General features: G+C 43.6%; 1 protein-coding gene across 1 annotated transcript in view; it reads left to right on the top strand.

Moving 5' to 3' along the window:
• The window catches only part of LOC142246642 (gamma-crystallin 2-like), a 47,176-nt gene extending 28,364 nt beyond the window's left edge, over nucleotides 1-18,812 (top strand). The window contains exons 2-3 of the mRNA XM_075319709.1: nucleotides 16,664-16,906; nucleotides 18,537-18,812. Of these exons, the coding sequence (XP_075175824.1) occupies nucleotides 16,664-16,906; nucleotides 18,537-18,812 (519 nt within the window). The remainder of the gene's footprint in view (nucleotides 1-16,663; nucleotides 16,907-18,536) is intronic.
• Nucleotides 18,813-19,356: the final 544 nt, after the last annotated feature.

The following is a 19,356-nucleotide window of genomic DNA, read 5'->3' as shown; positions in this document are numbered from 1 at the left end:
CACGTTTAGCATGCCACTAAGTTCACTCAGTGTTTGCTAGTATAATGGCTTAGTTATAATGAGTTGGAGTGTGCAATGCAGGTAGACGTGCTGCAAATATCTGTGCACTAGTGGGACAATACAGAAGTCCAACAGCCACGTTTAGGATGCCACTAAGTTCACTCAGTGTTTGCTAGTATAATGGCTTAGTTATAATGAGTTGGAGTGTGCAATGCAGGTAGACGTGCTGCAAATATCTGTGCACTGGTGGGACAATACAGAAGTCCAACAGCCACATTTAGGATGCCACTAAGTTCACTCAGTGTTTGCTAGTATAATGGCTTAGTTATAATGGGTTGGAGTGTGCAATGCAGGCAGACGTGCTGCAAATATCTTTGCACTACTGGGACTATACAGAAGTCCAATAGCCACGTTTGGGATGCCACTAGGTTCACTCAGTGTTTGCTAGTATAATGGCTTAGTAACATTGAGTGGGAGTGTGCAATGCAGGCAGACGTGCTGCAAATATCTGTGCACTACTGGGACTATACAGAAGTCCAATAGCCACGTTTAGGATGCCACTAGGTTCACTCAGTGTTTGCTAGTATAATGGCTTAGTAACAATGAGTTGGAGTGTGCAATGCAGGCAGACGTGCTGAAAATATCTGTGCACTACTGGGACTATACAGAAGTCCAATAGCCACGTTTAGGATGCCACTAGGTTCACTCAGTGTTTGCTAGTATAATGGCTTAGTAACAATGAGTTGGAGTGTGCAATGCAGGCAGACGTGCTGCAAATATCTGTGCACTACTGGGACTATACAGAAGTCCAATAGCCACGTTTAGCATGCCACTAAGTTCACTCAGTGTTTGCTAGTATAATGGCTTAGTTATAATGAGTTGGAGTGTGCAATGCAGGTAGACGTGCTGCAAATATCTGTGCACTAGTGGGACAATACAGAAGTCCAACAGCCACGTTTAGGATGCCACTAAGTTCACTCAGTGTTTGCTAGTATAATGGCTTAGTTATAATGGGTTGGAGTGTGCAATGCAGGCAGACGTGCTGCAAATATCTGTGCACTACTGGGACTATACAGAAGTCCAATAGCCACGTTTAGGATGCCACTAAGTTCACTCAGTGTTTGCTAGTATAATGGCTTAGTTATAATGAGTTGGAGTGTGCAATGCAGGCAGACGTGCTGCAAATATCTTTGCACTATTGGGACTATACAGAAGTCCAACAGCCACGTTTAGGATGCCACTAAGTTCACTCAGTGTTTGCTAGTATAATGGCTTAGTTATAATGAGTTGGAGTGTGCAATGCAGGTAGACGTGCTGCAAATATCTGTGCACTGGTGGGACAATACAGAAGTCCAACAGCCACATTTAGGATGCCACTAAGTTCACTCAGTGTTTGCTAGTATAATGGCTTAGTTATAATGAGTTGGAGTGTGCAATGCAGGCAGACGTGCTGCAAATATCTTTGCACTACTGGGACTATACAGAAGTCCAATAGCCACGTTTAGGATGCCACTAGGTTCACTCAGTGTTTGCTAGTATAATGGCTTAGTTATAATGGGTTGGAGTGTGCAATGCAGGCAGACGTGCTGCAAATATCTGTGCACTACTGGGACTATACAGAAGTCCAATAGCCACGTTTAGGATGCCACTAAGTTCACTCAGTGTTTGCTAGTATAATGGCTTAGTTATAAAGAGTTGGAGTGTGCAATGCAGGCAGACGTGCTGCAAATATCTGTGCACTAGTGGGACAATACAGAAGTCCAACAGCCACGTTTAGGATGCCACTAAGTTCACTCAGTGTTTGCTAGTATAATGGCTTAGTTATAATGAGTTGGAGTGTGCAATGCAGGTAGACGTGCTGCAAATATCTGTGCACTGGTGGGACAATACAGAAGTCCAACAGCCACATTTAGGATGCCACTAAGTTCACTCAGTGTTTGCTAGTATAATGGCTTAGTTATAATGGGTTGGAGTGTGCAATGCAGGCAGACGTGCTGCAAATATCTGTGCACTACTGGGACTATACAGAAGTCCAATAGCCACGTTTAGGATGCCACTAAGTTCACTCAGTGTTTGCTAGTATAATGGCTTAGTTATAATGAGTTGGAGTGTGCAATGCAGGCAGACGTGCTGCAAATATCTTTGCACTATTGGGACTATACAGAAGTCCAACAGCCACGTTTAGGATGCCACTAAGTTCACTCAGTGTTTGCTAGTATAATGGCTTAGTTATAATGGGTTGGAGTGTGCAATGCAGGCAGACGTGCTGCAAATATCTGTGCACTACTGGGACTATACAGAAGTCCAATAGCCACGTTTAGGATGCCACTAAGTTCACTCAGTGTTTGCTAGTATAATGGCTTAGTTATAAAGAGTTGGAGTGTGCAATGCAGGCAGACGTGCTGCAAATATCTGTGCACTACTGGGACTATACAGAAGTCCCATAGCCACGTTTAGGATGCCACTAAGTTCACTCAGTGTTTGCTAGTATAATGGCTTAGTTATAATGAGTTGGAGTGTGCAATGCAGGCAGACGTGCTGCAAATATCTTTGCACTACTGGGACTATACAGAAGTCCAATAGCCACGTTTAGGATGCCACTAGGTTCACTCAGTGTTTGCTAGTATAATGGCTTAGTAACATTGAGTTGGAGTGTGCAATGCAGGCAGACGTGCTGCAAATATCTGTGCACTACTGGGACTATACAGAAGTCCAATAGCCACGTTTAGGATGCCACTAAGTTCACTCAGTGTTTGCTAGTATAATGGCTTAGTTATAATGGGTTGGAGTGTGCAATGCAGGCAGACGTGCTGCAAATATCTGTGCACTACTGGGACTATACAGAAGTCCAATAGCCACGTTTAGGATGCCACTAAGTTCACTCAGTGTTTGCTAGTATAATGGCTTAGTTATAATGAGTTGGAGTGTGCAATGCAGGCAGACGTGCTGCAAATATCTTTGCACTATTGGGACTATACAGAAGTCCAACAGCCACGTTTAGGATGCCACTAAGTTCACTCAGTGTTTGCTAGTATAATGGCTTAGTTATAATGGGTTGGAGTGTGCAATGCAGGCAGACGTGCTGCAAATATCTGTGCACTACTGGGACTATACAGAAGTCCAATAGCCACGTTTAGGATGCCACTAAGTTCACTCAGTGTTTGCTAGTATAATGGCTTAGTTATAAAGAGTTGGAGTGTGCAATGCAGGCAGACGTGCTGCAAATATCTGTGCACTACTGGGACTATACAGAAGTCCCATAGCCACGTTTAGGATGCCACTAAGTTCACTCAGTGTTTGCTAGTATAATGGCTTAGTTATAATGAGTTGGAGTGTGCAATGCAGGCAGACGTGCTGCAAATATCTTTGCACTACTGGGACTATACAGAAGTCCAATAGCCACGTTTAGGATGCCACTAGGTTCACTCAGTGTTTGCTAGTATAATGGCTTAGTAACATTGAGTTGGAGTGTGCAATGCAGGCAGACGTGCTGCAAATATCTGTGCACTACTGGGACTATACAGAAGTCCAATAGCCACGTTTAGGATGCCACTAGGTTCACTCAGTGTTTGCTAGTATAATGGCTTAGTAACAATGAGTTGGAATGTGCAATGCAGGCAGACGTGCTGCAAATATCTGTGCACTACTGGGACTATACAGAAGTCCAATAGCCACGTTTAGGATGCCACTAGGTTCACTCAGTGTTTGCTAGTATAATGGCTTAGTAACAATGAGTTGGAGTGTGCAATGCAGGCAGACGTGCTGCAAATATCTGTGCACTACTGGGACTATACAGAAGTCCAATAGCCACGTTTAGCATGCCACTAAGTTCACTCAGTGTTTGCTAGTATAATGGCTTAGTTATAATGAGTTGGAGTGTGCAATGCAGGTAGACGTGCTGCAAATATCTGTGCACTAGTGGGACAATACAGAAGTCCAACAGCCACGTTTAGGATGCCACTAAGTTCACTCAGTGTTTGCTAGTATAATGGCTTAGTTATAATGGGTTGGAGTGTGCAATGCAGGCAGACGTGCTGCAAATATCTTTGCACTACTGGGACTATACAGAAGTCCAATAGCCACGTTTAGGATGCCACTAAGTTCACTCAGTGTTTGCTAGTATAATGGCTTAGTTATAATGAGTTGGAGTGTGCAATGCAGGCAGACGTGCTGCAAATATCTTTGCACTACTGGGACTATACAGAAGTCCAATAGCCACGTTTAGGATGCCACTAGGTTCACTCAGTGTTTGCTAGTATAATGGCTTAGTAACAATGAGTTGGAGTGTGCAATGCAGGCAGACGTGCTGCAAATATCTGTGCACTACTGGGACTATACAGAAGTCCAATAGCCACGTTTAGGATGCCACTAGGTTCACTCAGTGTTTGCTAGTATAATGGCTTAGTAACAATGAGTTGGAGTGTGCAATGCAGGCAGACGTGCTGCAAATATCTGTGCACTACTGGGACTATACAGAAGTCCAATAGCCACGTTTAGCATGCCACTAAGTTCACTCAGTGTTTGCTAGTATAATGGCTTAGTTATAATGAGTTGGAGTGTGCAATGCAGGTAGACGTGCTGCAAATATCTTTGCACTACTGGGACTATACAGAAGTCCAATAGCCACGTTTAGCATGCCACTAAGTTCACTCAGTGTTTGCTAGTATAATGGCTTAGTTATAATGAGTTGGAGTGTGCAATGCAGGCAGACGTGCTGCAAATATCTTTGCACTACTGGGACTATACAGAAGTCCAATAGCCACGTTTAGGATGCCACTAAGTTCACTCAGTGTTTGCTAGTATAATGGCTTAGTTATAATGAGTTTGAGTGTGCAATGCAGGCAGACGTGCTGCAAATATCTTTGCACTACTGGGACTATACAGAAGTCCAATAGCCACGTTTAGGATGCCACTAGGTTCACTCAGTGTTTGCTAGTATAATGGCTTAGTAACAATGAGTTGGAGTGTGCAATGCAGGCAGACGTGCTGCAAATATCTGTGCACTACTGGGACTATACAGAAGTCCAATAGCCACGTTTAGCATGCCACTAAGTTCACTCAGTGTTTGCTAGTATAATGGCTTAGTTATAATGAGTTGGAGTGTGCAATGCAGGCAGACTTGCTGCAAATATCTTTGCACTACTGGGACTATACAGAAGTCCAATAGCCACGTTTAGGATGCCACTAAGTTCACTCAGTGTTTGCTAGTATAATGGCTTAGTTATAATGAGTTTGAGTGTGCAATGCAGGCAGACGTGCTGCAAATATCTTTGCACTACTGGGACTATACAGAAGTCCAATAGCCACGTTTAGGATGCCACTAAGTTCACTCAGTGTTTGCTAGTATAATGGCTTAGTTATAATGAGTTGGAGTGTGCAATGCAGGCAGACGTGCTGCAAATATCTGTGCACTACTGGGACTATACAGAAGTCCAATAGCCACGTTTAGGATGCCACTAAGTTCACTCAGTGTTTGCTAGTATAATGGCTTAGTAACAATGAGTTTGAGTGTGCAATGCAGGCAGACGTGCTGCAAATATCTTTGCACTAGTGGGACTATACAGAAGTCCAATAGCCACGTGTAGGATGCCACTAGGTTCACTCAGTGTTTGCTAGTATAATGGCTTAGTAACAATGAGTTTGAGGGTGCAAAGGGCAGGAGGGTACAGTGGCAGGTTTGTGGGTCTCTGGGTAGAGGAAAGGAAGCCTGCCTTTCTATCCCTCCTAATGGGGAAATGCAGCGAGGAAATCCCTAACCTTAGCTACACAGACGCTGTCATCTTGTGTAGCTGTTAAACTCAGTTTTCAGGACCTGTCACCTATGGCTCTGACCCTGCCGGTATGAGCCCTTAAAAGGACTGATAGAAAGTGCTATCCCTAAGCTGTCCAGCGCTGTGTATGGAGCGTAATACAGCTGTATCGGCGATAGGAGCTGCGCCAGTGATGTCTGACACCGAGGACGCAGAAGAGATAATGGCGTCCGGACGGGCAGATACTCGTTTTTATAATGCAGGGACATGTGACATGGACATCCTATCACACATGCCATTGCTTCTCTGGCTAAAAGTCCACTTAGCTGTGTGTGTGTCTGGGATTGGCTGACATGCTGGCCCTCCCCACTACACGCACGCGCTTTGGGAAGGAAGACAAGGAAATAAAAAAAAAAATGGCGATCGCCATTATACATACAGCAGTGATCTGAATGCGCTGTTCCCGCACACTATACACTGAAATGTCATAATAGTGTGAGTCACAGAGTGACTTACACTATTACAGCGGAAAGCCATCTAGGAATTAGCTGTTTTTTTTGCTGCTAGAACTGTTCTCGAACGTATCTAGAACTATCGAGCGTTTGCAAAAAAGTTCGAGTTCTAGTTCGAGCTAGAACAGCCCCCAAAATCACTCGTGCCGCGAACTGGAGAACCACGAACCACGAACCGCGCTCAACTCTACTAATAAGCTGTTTTCCAGATGTCCCAAACAATCGAAAAGGGGATTCATCTGAGAAAATGAATTTACCCCAGTCCTCAGCAGTCCACTCCCTGTACCTTTTGCAGAATATCAGTCAGTCCCTGATGTTTTTTCTGGAGAGAAGTGGCTTCTTTGCTGCCCTCCTTGAAACCAGGCCTTGCTCAAGCAGTCTCCGCCTCACAGTGCGTGCAGAAGCACTCACACCAGCCTGCTGCCATTGCTGAGTGAGCTCGACACTGCTGGTAGTCCGATCCCGCAGCTGAAACAGTTTTAAGATACGGTCCTGGTGTTTGCTGGTCCTTCTTGGGCGCCCTGGAGTCTTTTTGGCAACAATGGAAGCTCTCTTCTTGAAGTTCTTGATGATGCGATAGATTGTTGACTGAGTTGCAATCTTTGTAGCTGCGATACTCTTCCCTGTTAGGCCATTTTTATGCAGAGCAATCATGGCTGCACGTGTTTCTTTAGAGATAACCATGGTTAACTGAAGACAAACAATGATACCAAGCACCAGCCTCCTTTTAAAGTGTCCAGTGGTGTCATTCTTACTTAATCATGACTGATTGATCGCCAGCCCTGTCCTCATCAACACCCACACCTGTGTTAATGGAACAATCACTAAAACAATGTTAGCTGCTCCTTTTAAGGCAGGAATGCAATGATGTTGAAATGTGTTTTGGGGGTTAAGTTCATTTTCTTAGCCAATATTGACTTTGCAAGTAATTGCTGTTAAGCTGATCACTCTTTATGACATTCTGGAGTATATGCAAATTGCCATTAGAAAAACTTAAGCAGTAGACTTTGTAAAAATTAATATTTGTAGCATTCGCAAAACTTTTGGCCATGACTGGAGATCTACCGATTCCATTTCTGCTTCCTCCACCTCCTCTAAGGCCTCCACCTGCACCGTCAACCTCTCCCTTAGGCCCCTTTCACACGTCAGTGATTCTGGGACGTTTGTGCTTTTTTTTAAACGTACCAGAATCACTGACATACGCAGACCCATTCTAATGAATGGGTCTGCTCACACGTCAGTGATTTTTCACTGCACGTGTCTCCGTGCAGCGTACCCGCGTGTGCGTGATTGCTGCACGGAGACATGTCCATTTTCTTCTGGCATCACTGATGTTCCACGGACCACGCAGTGGTGTGGTCCGTGAAACACGTGCCAGAAAAAACGTGCTTTTAAAAGAAAAAACATTTTAACTCACCCGACATCCAGCGATGTCCTCTGCAGCCCGTTCTCCCTGCTGCTTCTAAGCCGGCTGATTACTGTCGCGCATATTCATTATGCGCCACACAGCCGACCCGGAAGCAGCTCCTGCAGGGGTCACCGCCGGCCGGATGCTGCGTCGCGGGAGCGATCAGCACCATGGACAGCGGGAGCGGGCGCAGGTGAGTGAATCTCTAAGTGCAATCACGGGCCACGGAGAACGGAGCCCGGATTGCACTTAGACAACCCACGTGTGCCGTGATTTTCGGCACACGCAGGGACATGTGCGTGTTTTACACGCCAGTGAAAAACGTCTGTGTTTTTCACTGACATGTGAAACGGGCCTTAATGTAACACGCATTCAGAGAATGCAGAGAGAATTCCTACCATCTCCGTACAGCTCTGCCAGGGCTCAACACAACCAGGCAGTGCTGAAATTAATCTGCATCGGAGAATGCAGTCACACAGCTACAGAGTTTTGGACTGCTATCCGGGCCAAAATTGACCAATGGCTGTCTACTTTCCACTGAACCAGGAGCCAGGGAAAGCCATGTGTGACAATGCTGCAAACCTGTTAGCGGCCCTACGCCTGGGCGGTATTCCACATGTGCCTTGCAGGGCTCACAACCTGAACATGGTTGTGCTGAAATTTCTAGCCCACTATCCCGGGCTAGATGCACTGCTGCACAAGGCTCAGTTAGTGTGTGCTCACGTCTGTTGTTTGCACCCCGAGGATAATCGACTTGCACCACTGCAAAATACTTTCGGCCAACCGGCTAACTGGTTGATATATGATGTGCCGACACAGTGGAATTCCACTCTGCACAAGTTACAGTGACTGTGGCAGCAGCAGCAAACCCTGGTGTACTATGCCATGATGCATAACCTTGGGCAACGCAGTACAGATGTGGAGCAAATCACAGTTGCAGAGTGGGCACAGATGAAGGACCTCTGCACCCTCCTGCACAGTTTGAAATGGCAGTGGAATGAAAATGGAAGAGGAGGAAGCAGAGGAGTATGAAGAAGGAATACCATTTCCTGTAAGGTCCGGACAGTCACCACACAGGCGGGTGTAGAGTCCATCGATCAAGGTGGGCTCATGGTAACAGACAGAGTGGTAGTGAAGGTGCATGAGCCCAGGAACAAATAGAGGAGGAAGAGGTGATGGGGGCAGAAAACTCCTTAGAAGATATTTATCCTGTGTCTTTTGTTCGTGGTTTGTGACAGGGGCAAACTTGAGCGTTACCCTGCCATCAACAAAACATGGACTTGAACCGCATGGAAGCGTCCGACACATGAGCGCCTTCTTGCTTCACTATTTGCAACATGATGTCCATATCATCAGTATTAAAAATAGTGCTGACTACTGGGTTGCTACTCTGTTAGATCCACAGTACAAGAATCAATTTAACAAGATGCTTCCACCCCTGGAAAGGGACGCGCGGATGCTGGAGTATCAAAACAAGCTTGTAGACCATCTTAACAGTTCTTTTCCACAAGAAAGCAGTGTGGCACACAGTGTGAATCACAGTTTTAGAATTCCAACTACGGGAACGTTGCATCATCAATGCAAAAGCACTAGCAGCAGCACCAGTTCAAGTTCCAGAACCAATTTCTGTGATTTCTGGCACACATTTTTTACATCATTGCATGCACCAGCAAAACATAGTAGAAGTCTGACACATAGTGAAGAACTGGAGAGGATGGTACCGAACCCCGAGGGCTCCCCAGCTGGCTTGGCGCAGGTTCTGTTTCTCCTGCAAATCCTGAGCTGCCACTTGCCTTTTCTTGGCAACCCAAGCCTGTTGCTCCTGGTTCAGCTGCCGGATGGTGGCTTGGCAGGCCTCCTCATCCACGACAGCCCTTTGTGCTGCATTAGCCATGCCACACTTCCTCTCAAACTTCAGACTCCCCGAACCTGAATAACCCTCATCCAGATCACTGTTAGTGGTCATCGGGTCGGTCCGGTCACCGGCGATTCCTTCAGCGGTAGTCGAGTCTCCCAGGGCTGCATTCTGCAGCCTAGCCTGGTCTGGTCTGGTCGTGGATGGAGACATCACGGCCTGGTCTGGTCTGGCCATGGACGGCAGCTCCGAAGATACCGGCGGGTTAGTGAGCAGGAGTAGTATTGGTTCCGCTGCCAGGGGGACTAGTGGGGCTAAGGAGGTTGCCACGCTTACTGGCTCCTGATGCTACTCCTCGTGCAGAGCCCCTGCATCCTGGGCTCGCACAGCCACCACTACCTCCATCATCTCCAAGTGCCAGTCCTCGATCTGCTGGATCATCTGCAGCTGCATCCGGAGGCACAGCTGTCCCAGCTCCTCTTCAAGCCAGGGTATGGTTCAGCGGGCTGGAGGAGTAGACATCTTGTCTTTTGCAGGTTTGCTGGACTTGTCTTGCAGAGCTGCTCTTGCTCCAGCATGCCAGGGTAAATTCTGCTAGCGTCTCTTCCGGCGTTTTGCAACTAATTTCACTTTTGCACACTGTACACTCCCCAGGGGCGGAGTTGGTTGTTCATGCCCTTTTGCCACAGTGATGGTGCAGCAGTTTTTCTCAATAATCAAAGATGATGACAGTTTTGCACAAACGGTCCATTAAATACAGGCACACGTCACCGGAGTTAGCGGGCCTAGTCCATATCCTGTTTGTGACTCCAGGAAAAAGCTGTGTCGCCCAAGGTTATGGGGGTCCCGGGCTGTATAGACAATTGGGGAGGTCACTGTGGTGGCCGTTGCCCAGTCCCGTGCCCTGGGTGCTTTTTATAAAGGGAGTGTTTACAGGGGAGATAACAGTTTATGTTCATGTGACGCCACCTGCGGGTTTTGGCTATAATTGTGGAACCGCCGCTGCTGATGTGGGTACTCCCAGGGCTGGTTGTAGTGGCCGCTGTGGTGGTAAGCACTCCGCAGGTAGGGGTGAGCCTGGGAGATATATGGGGTGAAAGCTTTGCACTTTATAAGAAAGGAGACCACACCGGGGTTATAATGAACGGTCCTTACTCACTTTTAACCCTTTGACGGCTAGGTCCCTGTATTGCCAGTGCCAGTTTAATGACTCGGTTGCTCTGTCCCCAGCATTCTCAGTGTAGTTGAGACCCCGAAGCTTGAAACTTTGGGGGTCCCCCAGCTGTGAAAAAGCGGTCTGTCTGTTCAGCTGGCAGTGTGGACCCTGTTGGGAGGTATGTTCTCGAACTCCGATCCTTGCTTTACTGCTGATGCCGCTGGATCTGTAGGTCAGTGAGGCCTGTGGATGACCCTCACTGAGCAGGATTTGCCAGGCCGTCTGAAGCTGTCACCTGACCTAGGGCCCTGTGCCCCGTGCGTGCCCAAGTTCCAGTGGTGCTCCCTCGAACTGTCCCGGGGGTCTTGACTTTGGCCCAGTGGTCCTTAGGTGCCCCGATGCTTGCAACCTCACTCCTGTGCCCCTGGGTTACCGTTACACAGGGCCAGCTAGAGGCATGTCTGCTCTCTTCACTACATTCTTGCAGACTGCTCCCAATCCACACAGGCTGTCTAGTTTCCTTGTCAGGCTCTGCCCACTGGGTGGCCCTTCCCTTATTTGACTAGCAGTGCCCCCTAGTGTGGTGTGGAAACTAGGATTTTAGGTGTGTGTTGGTGTTACTGGCACTGGGGTTCCAGGTCCCAGAGGGTAGGCCCTGCATCCTTGTGGGGATGCAGTACCTAGTAGTACCCTGAGTGGCTCAGGGGCGCTACAAGATTACCTGTGGAGGTTCACTGCTGTTTGGCATCTCAGAAGCTTTGCCATTCCAACTAAATCTGAACTCAAATATGGCGCTTCTTCCCTTCTTCACTTTGTACCATGACTCAAAGTAATTTTCAACCATATATGAGATATTGGCATACTCAGGAGAAATTACACAACAAATTGTATGGTCCAGTATCTAATGTTACTCTAGTGAAAATTAAAGATTTGGGTTTAAAACAATATTTTTGTGGTAAAGATATATTTTTTTATTTTTATGTCTCAACGTTATAAAATTCTGTGAAGCACCTGGGGGTTCAAAGTGCTCACCAAGCATCTAGATAAATTCCTTGATGGGGTCTAGTTTCCAAAATGCTGTTACTTATGGGGGAGCGTCACTGTTTAGGCACCTCAGGTTCTTTGCCAATGTGACATGGCACCAGCAAACTATTCCAACCAAATTTGAACTAAAATTTGGCGCTCCTACCCTTCTTTACCTTGAACTGTGTCTCAAAAACTACTTTTGACCACATATGAGGTATTTACAAACTCAGGAGAAATTGCACAACAAATTGGATAGCGCATTATTTCCTGTTACCCTTGTGAAAATTAAAGATTTTAAGGTTAAAGCAACATTTTTGTGGTAAAGATGTATTTTTTTTATTTACTTGGCTCAATGTTATAAAATTCCGTGAAGCACCTAGGGGTTCAAGTTGCTCACCAAGCATCTAGTTTCCAAAATGGGGTCACTAGTGGGGGAGCCCTACTGTTTTGGCACAAACGTGACAAATGTGACATGTGTTTGCTAACGATTCCAGCCAATTTTGCATTCAAAAAGTCAGATAGAGATCCTTCCCTTTCAAGCCTTGCCATACACCCAAACAGTAGATTTTCACCACATATTGGATATCATTGTACTCAGTAGACATTGCACAACAATATTTAAGGTGCATTTTTTCCTGTTACTCTTGTAAAAACAATATTTGGGGTTAAACCAACATTTTTGTGGTAAAAATGTATTTTTTCATTTTCACAGCTCAATGTTCTAAAATTCTGCAAAGCACCTGGAGGTTTAAAGTGCTCATTAAACATCTAGATACATTTCTTGAGGGGTCTAGCTTCCAAAATGGGGTCACTTCTTGGTGAGCGCCACTATTTAGGCACATCAGGTGCCAAAAAGTCAAATGGTGCTCTTTCCCTTCCGAGCCCTGCCATGCGCCCAAACATAAGCTTTCCACCCTGTATGGGGTATTGGTATACTAATGAGAAATTGCTCAAAAAATTGTATGGTGCTTTTTATACTGTTCCCCTTGTGAAAATTAAAGATTTGGGATTTAAGTAACATTTTTATGGGAAAAAGTAAAATTGAATTTTTTTCCTTCCCCATTGCTTTAGTTCCTGTGAAGCACCTAAAGAGTTAATATATTTCTTGGGTGTGACTTTAAGTACTTTTGGGGTGCAGTTTTTTTTTAATGGTTTCACTTTTTGGGTATTTTTGTCCCCTAGGCCTCTCAAAGTCACTTCAAATGTGATGTGGTTCTTAAAAAATTGGTTTTGTACACTTTATTAGAAAAATAAGAAAGTGCTTATAATTTCCTAACTAACAAAAATGAAGTTTCAAATATTGTGTTGATGTAAAGTAGACATGTGGGAAATGTTACTTGTTAGCTATTTTCTGTGACATAATTCTCTGGTTTAAGGGTATAAAAATGAAAAGTTTGAAAATTGCGAATTTTTCTACATTTTCACCAACTTTCCAATGTTTTCACAAATAAACGTAAAAAATATTTTCTCGAATTTACAATTATCATGAAGTAATCTATCATGAAAAAGCAAAAGCAGTCTCAAGGCGGCGTTACAAGCTACGATTTACCTGACAATATGTCAGCGGGGTCACGGTTTCCATGATGCACATCTGGCATCGTTAGCGACGTCGTTGCGTGTGACACCTACGTGCGACTCCGAACGATCGCAAATAGGTTGAAAATTGTTGATCGCTAACACGTCGTTCATTTTCAAAATATTGTTCGTCATTTGGATCACAGCAAACATATTAGTACGTTTGACACCCTGCAAACCACGAACAACATCCACACGACCGCCTTGGTCAAACAATATATCGCTGAACGATATTGCGTCGTTTTTGAGATCAATACGTGTGACCGCTAATAAACGACCTATGTGCAATCTCGGCAAATCGTAGCTATGATCTGGGCGTGTCACATCACTAATGAGATCGTCAGATAAATCGTAGCATGTAAAGCAGCCTTTAGCATGACTAGGATCCGTTGAAGTGCTCCAGCGTTAATACATCATAAAGTGACACTGGTTAGAATTGAAAAAATTTTCATAATGGTGAAAACTGGCTTGGGGGTAAAGTGGTTAAATTAACGGAATTGTAACATTTTTCACAATTTGTCTTTTTTGCAGGTTTCAGAAAACCATTTGTAAAAACTTAAAACTCTTGATGAATGCCTGAAATTCCCTTTCCAATAAAACATAAAATAAAATGTTTTTGTATTCATATTTATGACTTAGAATTATTTCATATCTGTTAAATTATATTGCATTATTTTTATATACACCATATTTTTTGTATTATAAGATGCCCTTTTCCTCCCAAAAATTTGGGAGATAAATGAGGGGTGCACCTTAGAATCCAAATATAGCTTACCTGGAGGTGGAAAATTGGGGATGTCTGTGTGCTCTCTGTATGGGCGGCCGGGTGCCTGTCTCTGCGGGCGGCCCGATGCCTGCCGCTGGTTGCAGGCAGGTGACTCTTTTTTTTTTCCTGGCGGCTCGCTGCCTCTATGTGCCGCCGACCGGCTGCCACTCTGTATGGGGGGGGCAGCCTGCTGGCTACCACTCTGTGTGGGCGGCCGTCTGGCTGTGTGGGCTGCAGTGGCTGTGCGGCTCATGTCCCAGATGGTCTGTCCGCAGTCCGGGCTTCTTGGATGACAGCTCCATCTGCGCACACGCCGCTCCAGGCGCCATTTCTTTGAAGCACGGACTACCGACAGAGCATCTGGGACACTCACTGCACTGGCCTGCTCCACTGCTCCACCACACCACCAGTGGAGCTTCCGCTGGCAGCACTGACCCACCTCTACTGCCAGCACTGACCCGCCGCTGAGAGCACTGACCCGCCGCCACTGTCAGCACAGCCTCTGCCTCCTGTGACCCTACTCTACCACTGCTGCCACTCCCCTCTGGTAACACAACACCTGAGTATAACATGGACCTCAATTTTTTTTTTTGTTTACCTTTTTGTATCTCTAAATTTGGGGTGTGTCTTATAATCCAGTGCATCTTATAAAACAAAAAATAGGGTACTTTCTTTGAAATGGTAACCTGATAAATTATTTGAGAAAATAAAATTAAATAGAGAAAATGGAATAGAAAAAAAAATTAATGAGTAAAGAAAATCAAATAAAAAGAAAATAAAACTTTTAAAAATATAACGGAAATATATGAAGGAAAAAAAAGAAAGAAATGTTGCGACCTCGTACAGTCATATGAAAACGTTTGGGCACCCCTATTAATGTTCACCTATTTTCTTTATAACAATTTGAGTTTTTGCAACAGCTATTTCAGTTTCATATATCTAATAACTGATGGACTGAGTAATATTTCTGGATTGAAATGAGGTTTATTGTACTAACAGAAAATATGCAATCCGCATTTAAACAAAATTTGACCAGTGCAAAAGTTTGGGCACCTCAACATAAAAGTGACATTAATATTTTGTAGATTCTCCTTTTGCAAAAATAACAGCCTCTAGTCGCTTCCTGTAGCTGTTAATGAGTTCCTGGATCCTCGATGAAGGTATATTTGACCATTCCTGTTTACAAAACAATTCCAGTTCAGTTAAGTTTGATGGTCGCCGAGCATGGACAGCACGCTTCAAATCATCCCACAGATTTTCAATGATATTCAGGTCTGGGGACTGGGATGGCCATTCCAGAACATTGTAATTGTTCCTCTGCATGAATGCCTCAGTAGATTTGGAGCGGTGTTTTGGATCATGGTCTTGCTGAAATATCCATCCCCTGTGTAACTTCAACTTCATCACTGATTTTTGCACATTATTGTCAAGAATCTGCTGATACTGAGTTGAATCCATGTGACCCTCAACTTTACCAAGATTTCCGGTGCCGGCATTGGCTACACAGCCCCAAAGCATGATGGAACCTCCACCAAATTTTACTGTGGGTAGCAAGTGCTTTTCTTGGAATGCCGTGTTTTTTTGGCTTCATGCATAACGCCTTTTTGTATGACAAAACAACTCAATCTTTGTTTCATCAGTCCACAGGTCCTTCTTTCAAAATGTAACTGGCTTGTCCAAATGTGCTTTTACATATCTCAGGCGAATCTGTTTGTGGCGTGCTTGCAGAAACGGCTTCTTTTGCAACACTCTCCCATACAGCTTCTCCTTGTGCAAAGTGTGCTGTATTGTTGACCGATGCACAATGACATCATCTATAGCAAGATGATGCTGCAGGCCTTTGGAGGTGGTCTGTGTCCTTGACTGTCCTCACCATTCTTCTTCTCTGCCTTTCTAATATTTTTCTTGGCCTGCCACTTCTGGGCTTAACAAGAACTGTACCTGTGTTCTTCCATTTCCTTACTATGTTCCTCACAGTGGAAACTGACAGTTTAAATCTCTGAGACAATTTTTGTATCCTTCCCCTGAACAACTATGTTTAATAATCTTTGTTTTCTGATCATTTGAGAGTTCTTTTGAGGAGCCCATGATGCCACTCTTCATAGGAGATTCAAATAGGAGAACAACTTGCAAGTGGCCACCTTAAATACCTTTTCTCATGATTGGATACACCTGCCTATGAAGTTCAAAGCTCAATGAGGTTACAAAACCAATTTAGTTCTTTAGTAAGTCAGTAAAAAGTAGTTAGGAGTGTTCAAATCAAGAAATTGATAAGGGTTCCCATACTTTTGCACCAGTCAAATTTTGTTTACATGCGGATTGCACATTTTCTATTAGTACAATAAACCTCATTTCAATCCAGAAATATTACTCAGTCCATCAGTTATTAGATATATGAAACTGAAATAGCTGTTGCAAAAACCCAAATTGTTATAAACAAAAAAGGTTAACATTAATAGGGGTGCCCAAACTTTTTCATATGACTGTATAATAAGCATGCATTACTGTAATCATGAAAATAATGTTAATATTTTGTTTTCAGTTTTTTTACTTTCAGAGTGCAAAGCTAAAACAGATATTCTTTTATTCTGATTAATATCATTCTTTTTCTGCAGATCACCTTCTTTGAAGACAAGAATTTCAAGGGCCGCTCCTTCGAGTGCAGCAGTGACAATAATGACTTACACTCTCATGTCAGTCGCTGTAACTCTATTAAAGTTGACAAAGGCTCTTGGATGATTTATGAACAGGCGAATAATAAGGGTCACCAGTATTTTCTTAAAAAAGGAGAATATCCTGATTATAAACACTGGATGGGATTTAATGATACAATCAGTTCCTGCCACATGATTCCTTTGGTGAGTACAAAACAGCTTTCCCTAAATTCATAGTTGTTCTTTGTCAAACACATAGAAAAAACAATGTTTTCATTAACGTGAAATTGTCTCCAGGTTTGTGACACCTAATGTGAGAACAGTAGAGTGATTTTAATTATATGTTATTTATTAGGCTAAACCTGCTGCCATGTAGTCCACCATATTCTTGTGAAAAAAATATATATATTTCAAAGGCAAGGGAAATATTAATATATGGCTAATTTACTTTATTTTGAAAACATATTAAAACCAACACATAAAAGCCACAAAACATGCACATTTTAAAAACGTATGGAAGGGATAGAGGGAGGGAAGAGTCTGATTGCAGTAAAAGTAATAAATTAGGATATTAAAATTCATTCATAGATGACACAATGGAAATCATATAATGCGATAGTACAAGTATATATAGCACACAATGTGCCATATATACACAGATACATAAAGTATTGCAAGGAAAGTGTATACATAAAATTAATATGGCTATAACTAGAACACAATAGTAATGAATTCTAAAGCAATCAATGTACAATACATATAAAAATTGCATGTTCTCCATTATATTGTAAGTATATCGGGGGATTTCATTGCATAGTGATCAGTAAGGCTAACCACTCTAAAATAGTAGCATATAACATGTGTGAATAGGCACACCGCACTAGAGAAGCCATGACCCCCACACACTACTCCAACAACCGTTTTGCTTTTGCTTCTTCAGGGAGTGTGGTGGAAGGGTCTATAGGAGATATATAAAGAATAAATACAGCTGCATGTAATTAACTGGAAAATGCTATGTTATCAGACGCTGTCTCACACACATATACGTGACATCATCTTTCCGTCGGTGAGAGGAAGCATGTCAATTAAGGGCAATGTGAGATCCCATGGGCCAATAAGGGGGGCAGCTATGCGCATGAGTGGGACTGCGTACAGAGATCTCTGCAGCCATATTGAAAAAGATAAGTAAAAGTAAAGTCCACAGCTGAACTGTCAATCAGGCAAAACTAGTGCATGCGCAAAACAACGCTCAGTGCTCGACCGCTCATAAATGGGGTCTATCACCTGAGCCTCAGCGGTAATGCTCAAAATACACAAGATGAACCTGCAGAGATCAATTTTCATCTCTCTCATTATAATCACATGCAAGGTTTTTTCATAAGTAGATGATGTTATAGCCTTGTATGTGATAATAATGAACGGCGTATTGAACGGCCACCCATGTGACCCTTCATTGACGTGTGCCCCAACAGTGGAATGATGTCACCCACATGTGCGTGAGGCGGCGCCTGATACCATAGCATTCTTCAGGTAATTACAATAAGACTTGCCCCTCTCCTTTACATACTTTGTTTTAATATGCTAATGTCTTATGGTTTTTGTGTGTTGCTTTTTGATCTGCAGCAGATAAAAGAATGTTTTTATCAAAACTGCATTAAAGAAACATCCCTGGGATGACAGTTTATATCGCTACTTCATGTTTCTCTTCGAAAGGGAAAACCTGGTGACAGATTCCCCTTAATAACTATCTAGATTACACTGTTTCTTTACATAATTTTTCATCTTAGTTGTTTCATAGTTTTGTGACTTATGACATGTCCTCTGAACCTTGCAGCACACTGGATCCTTTCTGATCAAACTGTACGAAAAAGAAGATTTCAAAGGCCAGACAGTGGAATTCACAGAAGACAGTCCACACGTCTATAAAGATTTCAATTACCATGAAATCAACTCCTGCAATGTTATTGAAGGCCATTGGATCTTCTATGAGGAACCCAACTACAGAGGACGCCAATATTATCTGAGACCTGGCGAGTACCGAAGGTTCAGTGACTGGGGTGCAACAAATGCGAGAATTGGCTCCATTAGAAAAGTTCAAAATTTGTATTAGACATTCAAATTAAAGATTTATGTATTTCCCATAAAGAGCTAATAAAACCTTGCTGAGTAACAGGTTTCCTATTTTTATTTCCAATGTGTTTGTTGTCTCTATATAAAATATTCTACAGTCCCACCTCTTAAAGAATACCTATCAGAATAATTTGGCACTATAAAGTAAAGCCATGGCTATAATGTGGATGTGATGCTGATTATATGTGCAATGAGTGGCTCTTGCGCAGTATGATTCTGCAGCCAGTCTGCAAGGCCTTCAATAAAGTGGCACCGAAGGCGGTACATGCACAGATTTCAGCTCAATTACCTTTTTATTAGATCGAAACCTTGATCTGCATCAGATGCCCCAGCACCATTTTGTTGAAGGTAGTCTATAGAATTACACTGCGCATAGTCTTCAACAAAATAGCACTGGGGCAGCGCACGCGCAGATCAAGATTTTGGTTAATGAAAATATTACTGATCTGAATTCTTTCTCTGGTGCCATTTTATTGAAGACCTGTAGACTGCTCGGTGAATCATACTGCGCACACGCCACCCAC

This window comes from Anomaloglossus baeobatrachus, chromosome 7 (assembly GCF_048569485.1).
Source record: "Anomaloglossus baeobatrachus isolate aAnoBae1 chromosome 7, aAnoBae1.hap1, whole genome shotgun sequence".
Classification (NCBI taxonomy): Eukaryota; Metazoa; Chordata; class Amphibia; order Anura; family Aromobatidae; genus Anomaloglossus; species Anomaloglossus baeobatrachus.
Note: the sequence above shows the minus strand (reverse complement) of the source record. Positions and strands in the feature narration are given on the sequence as shown.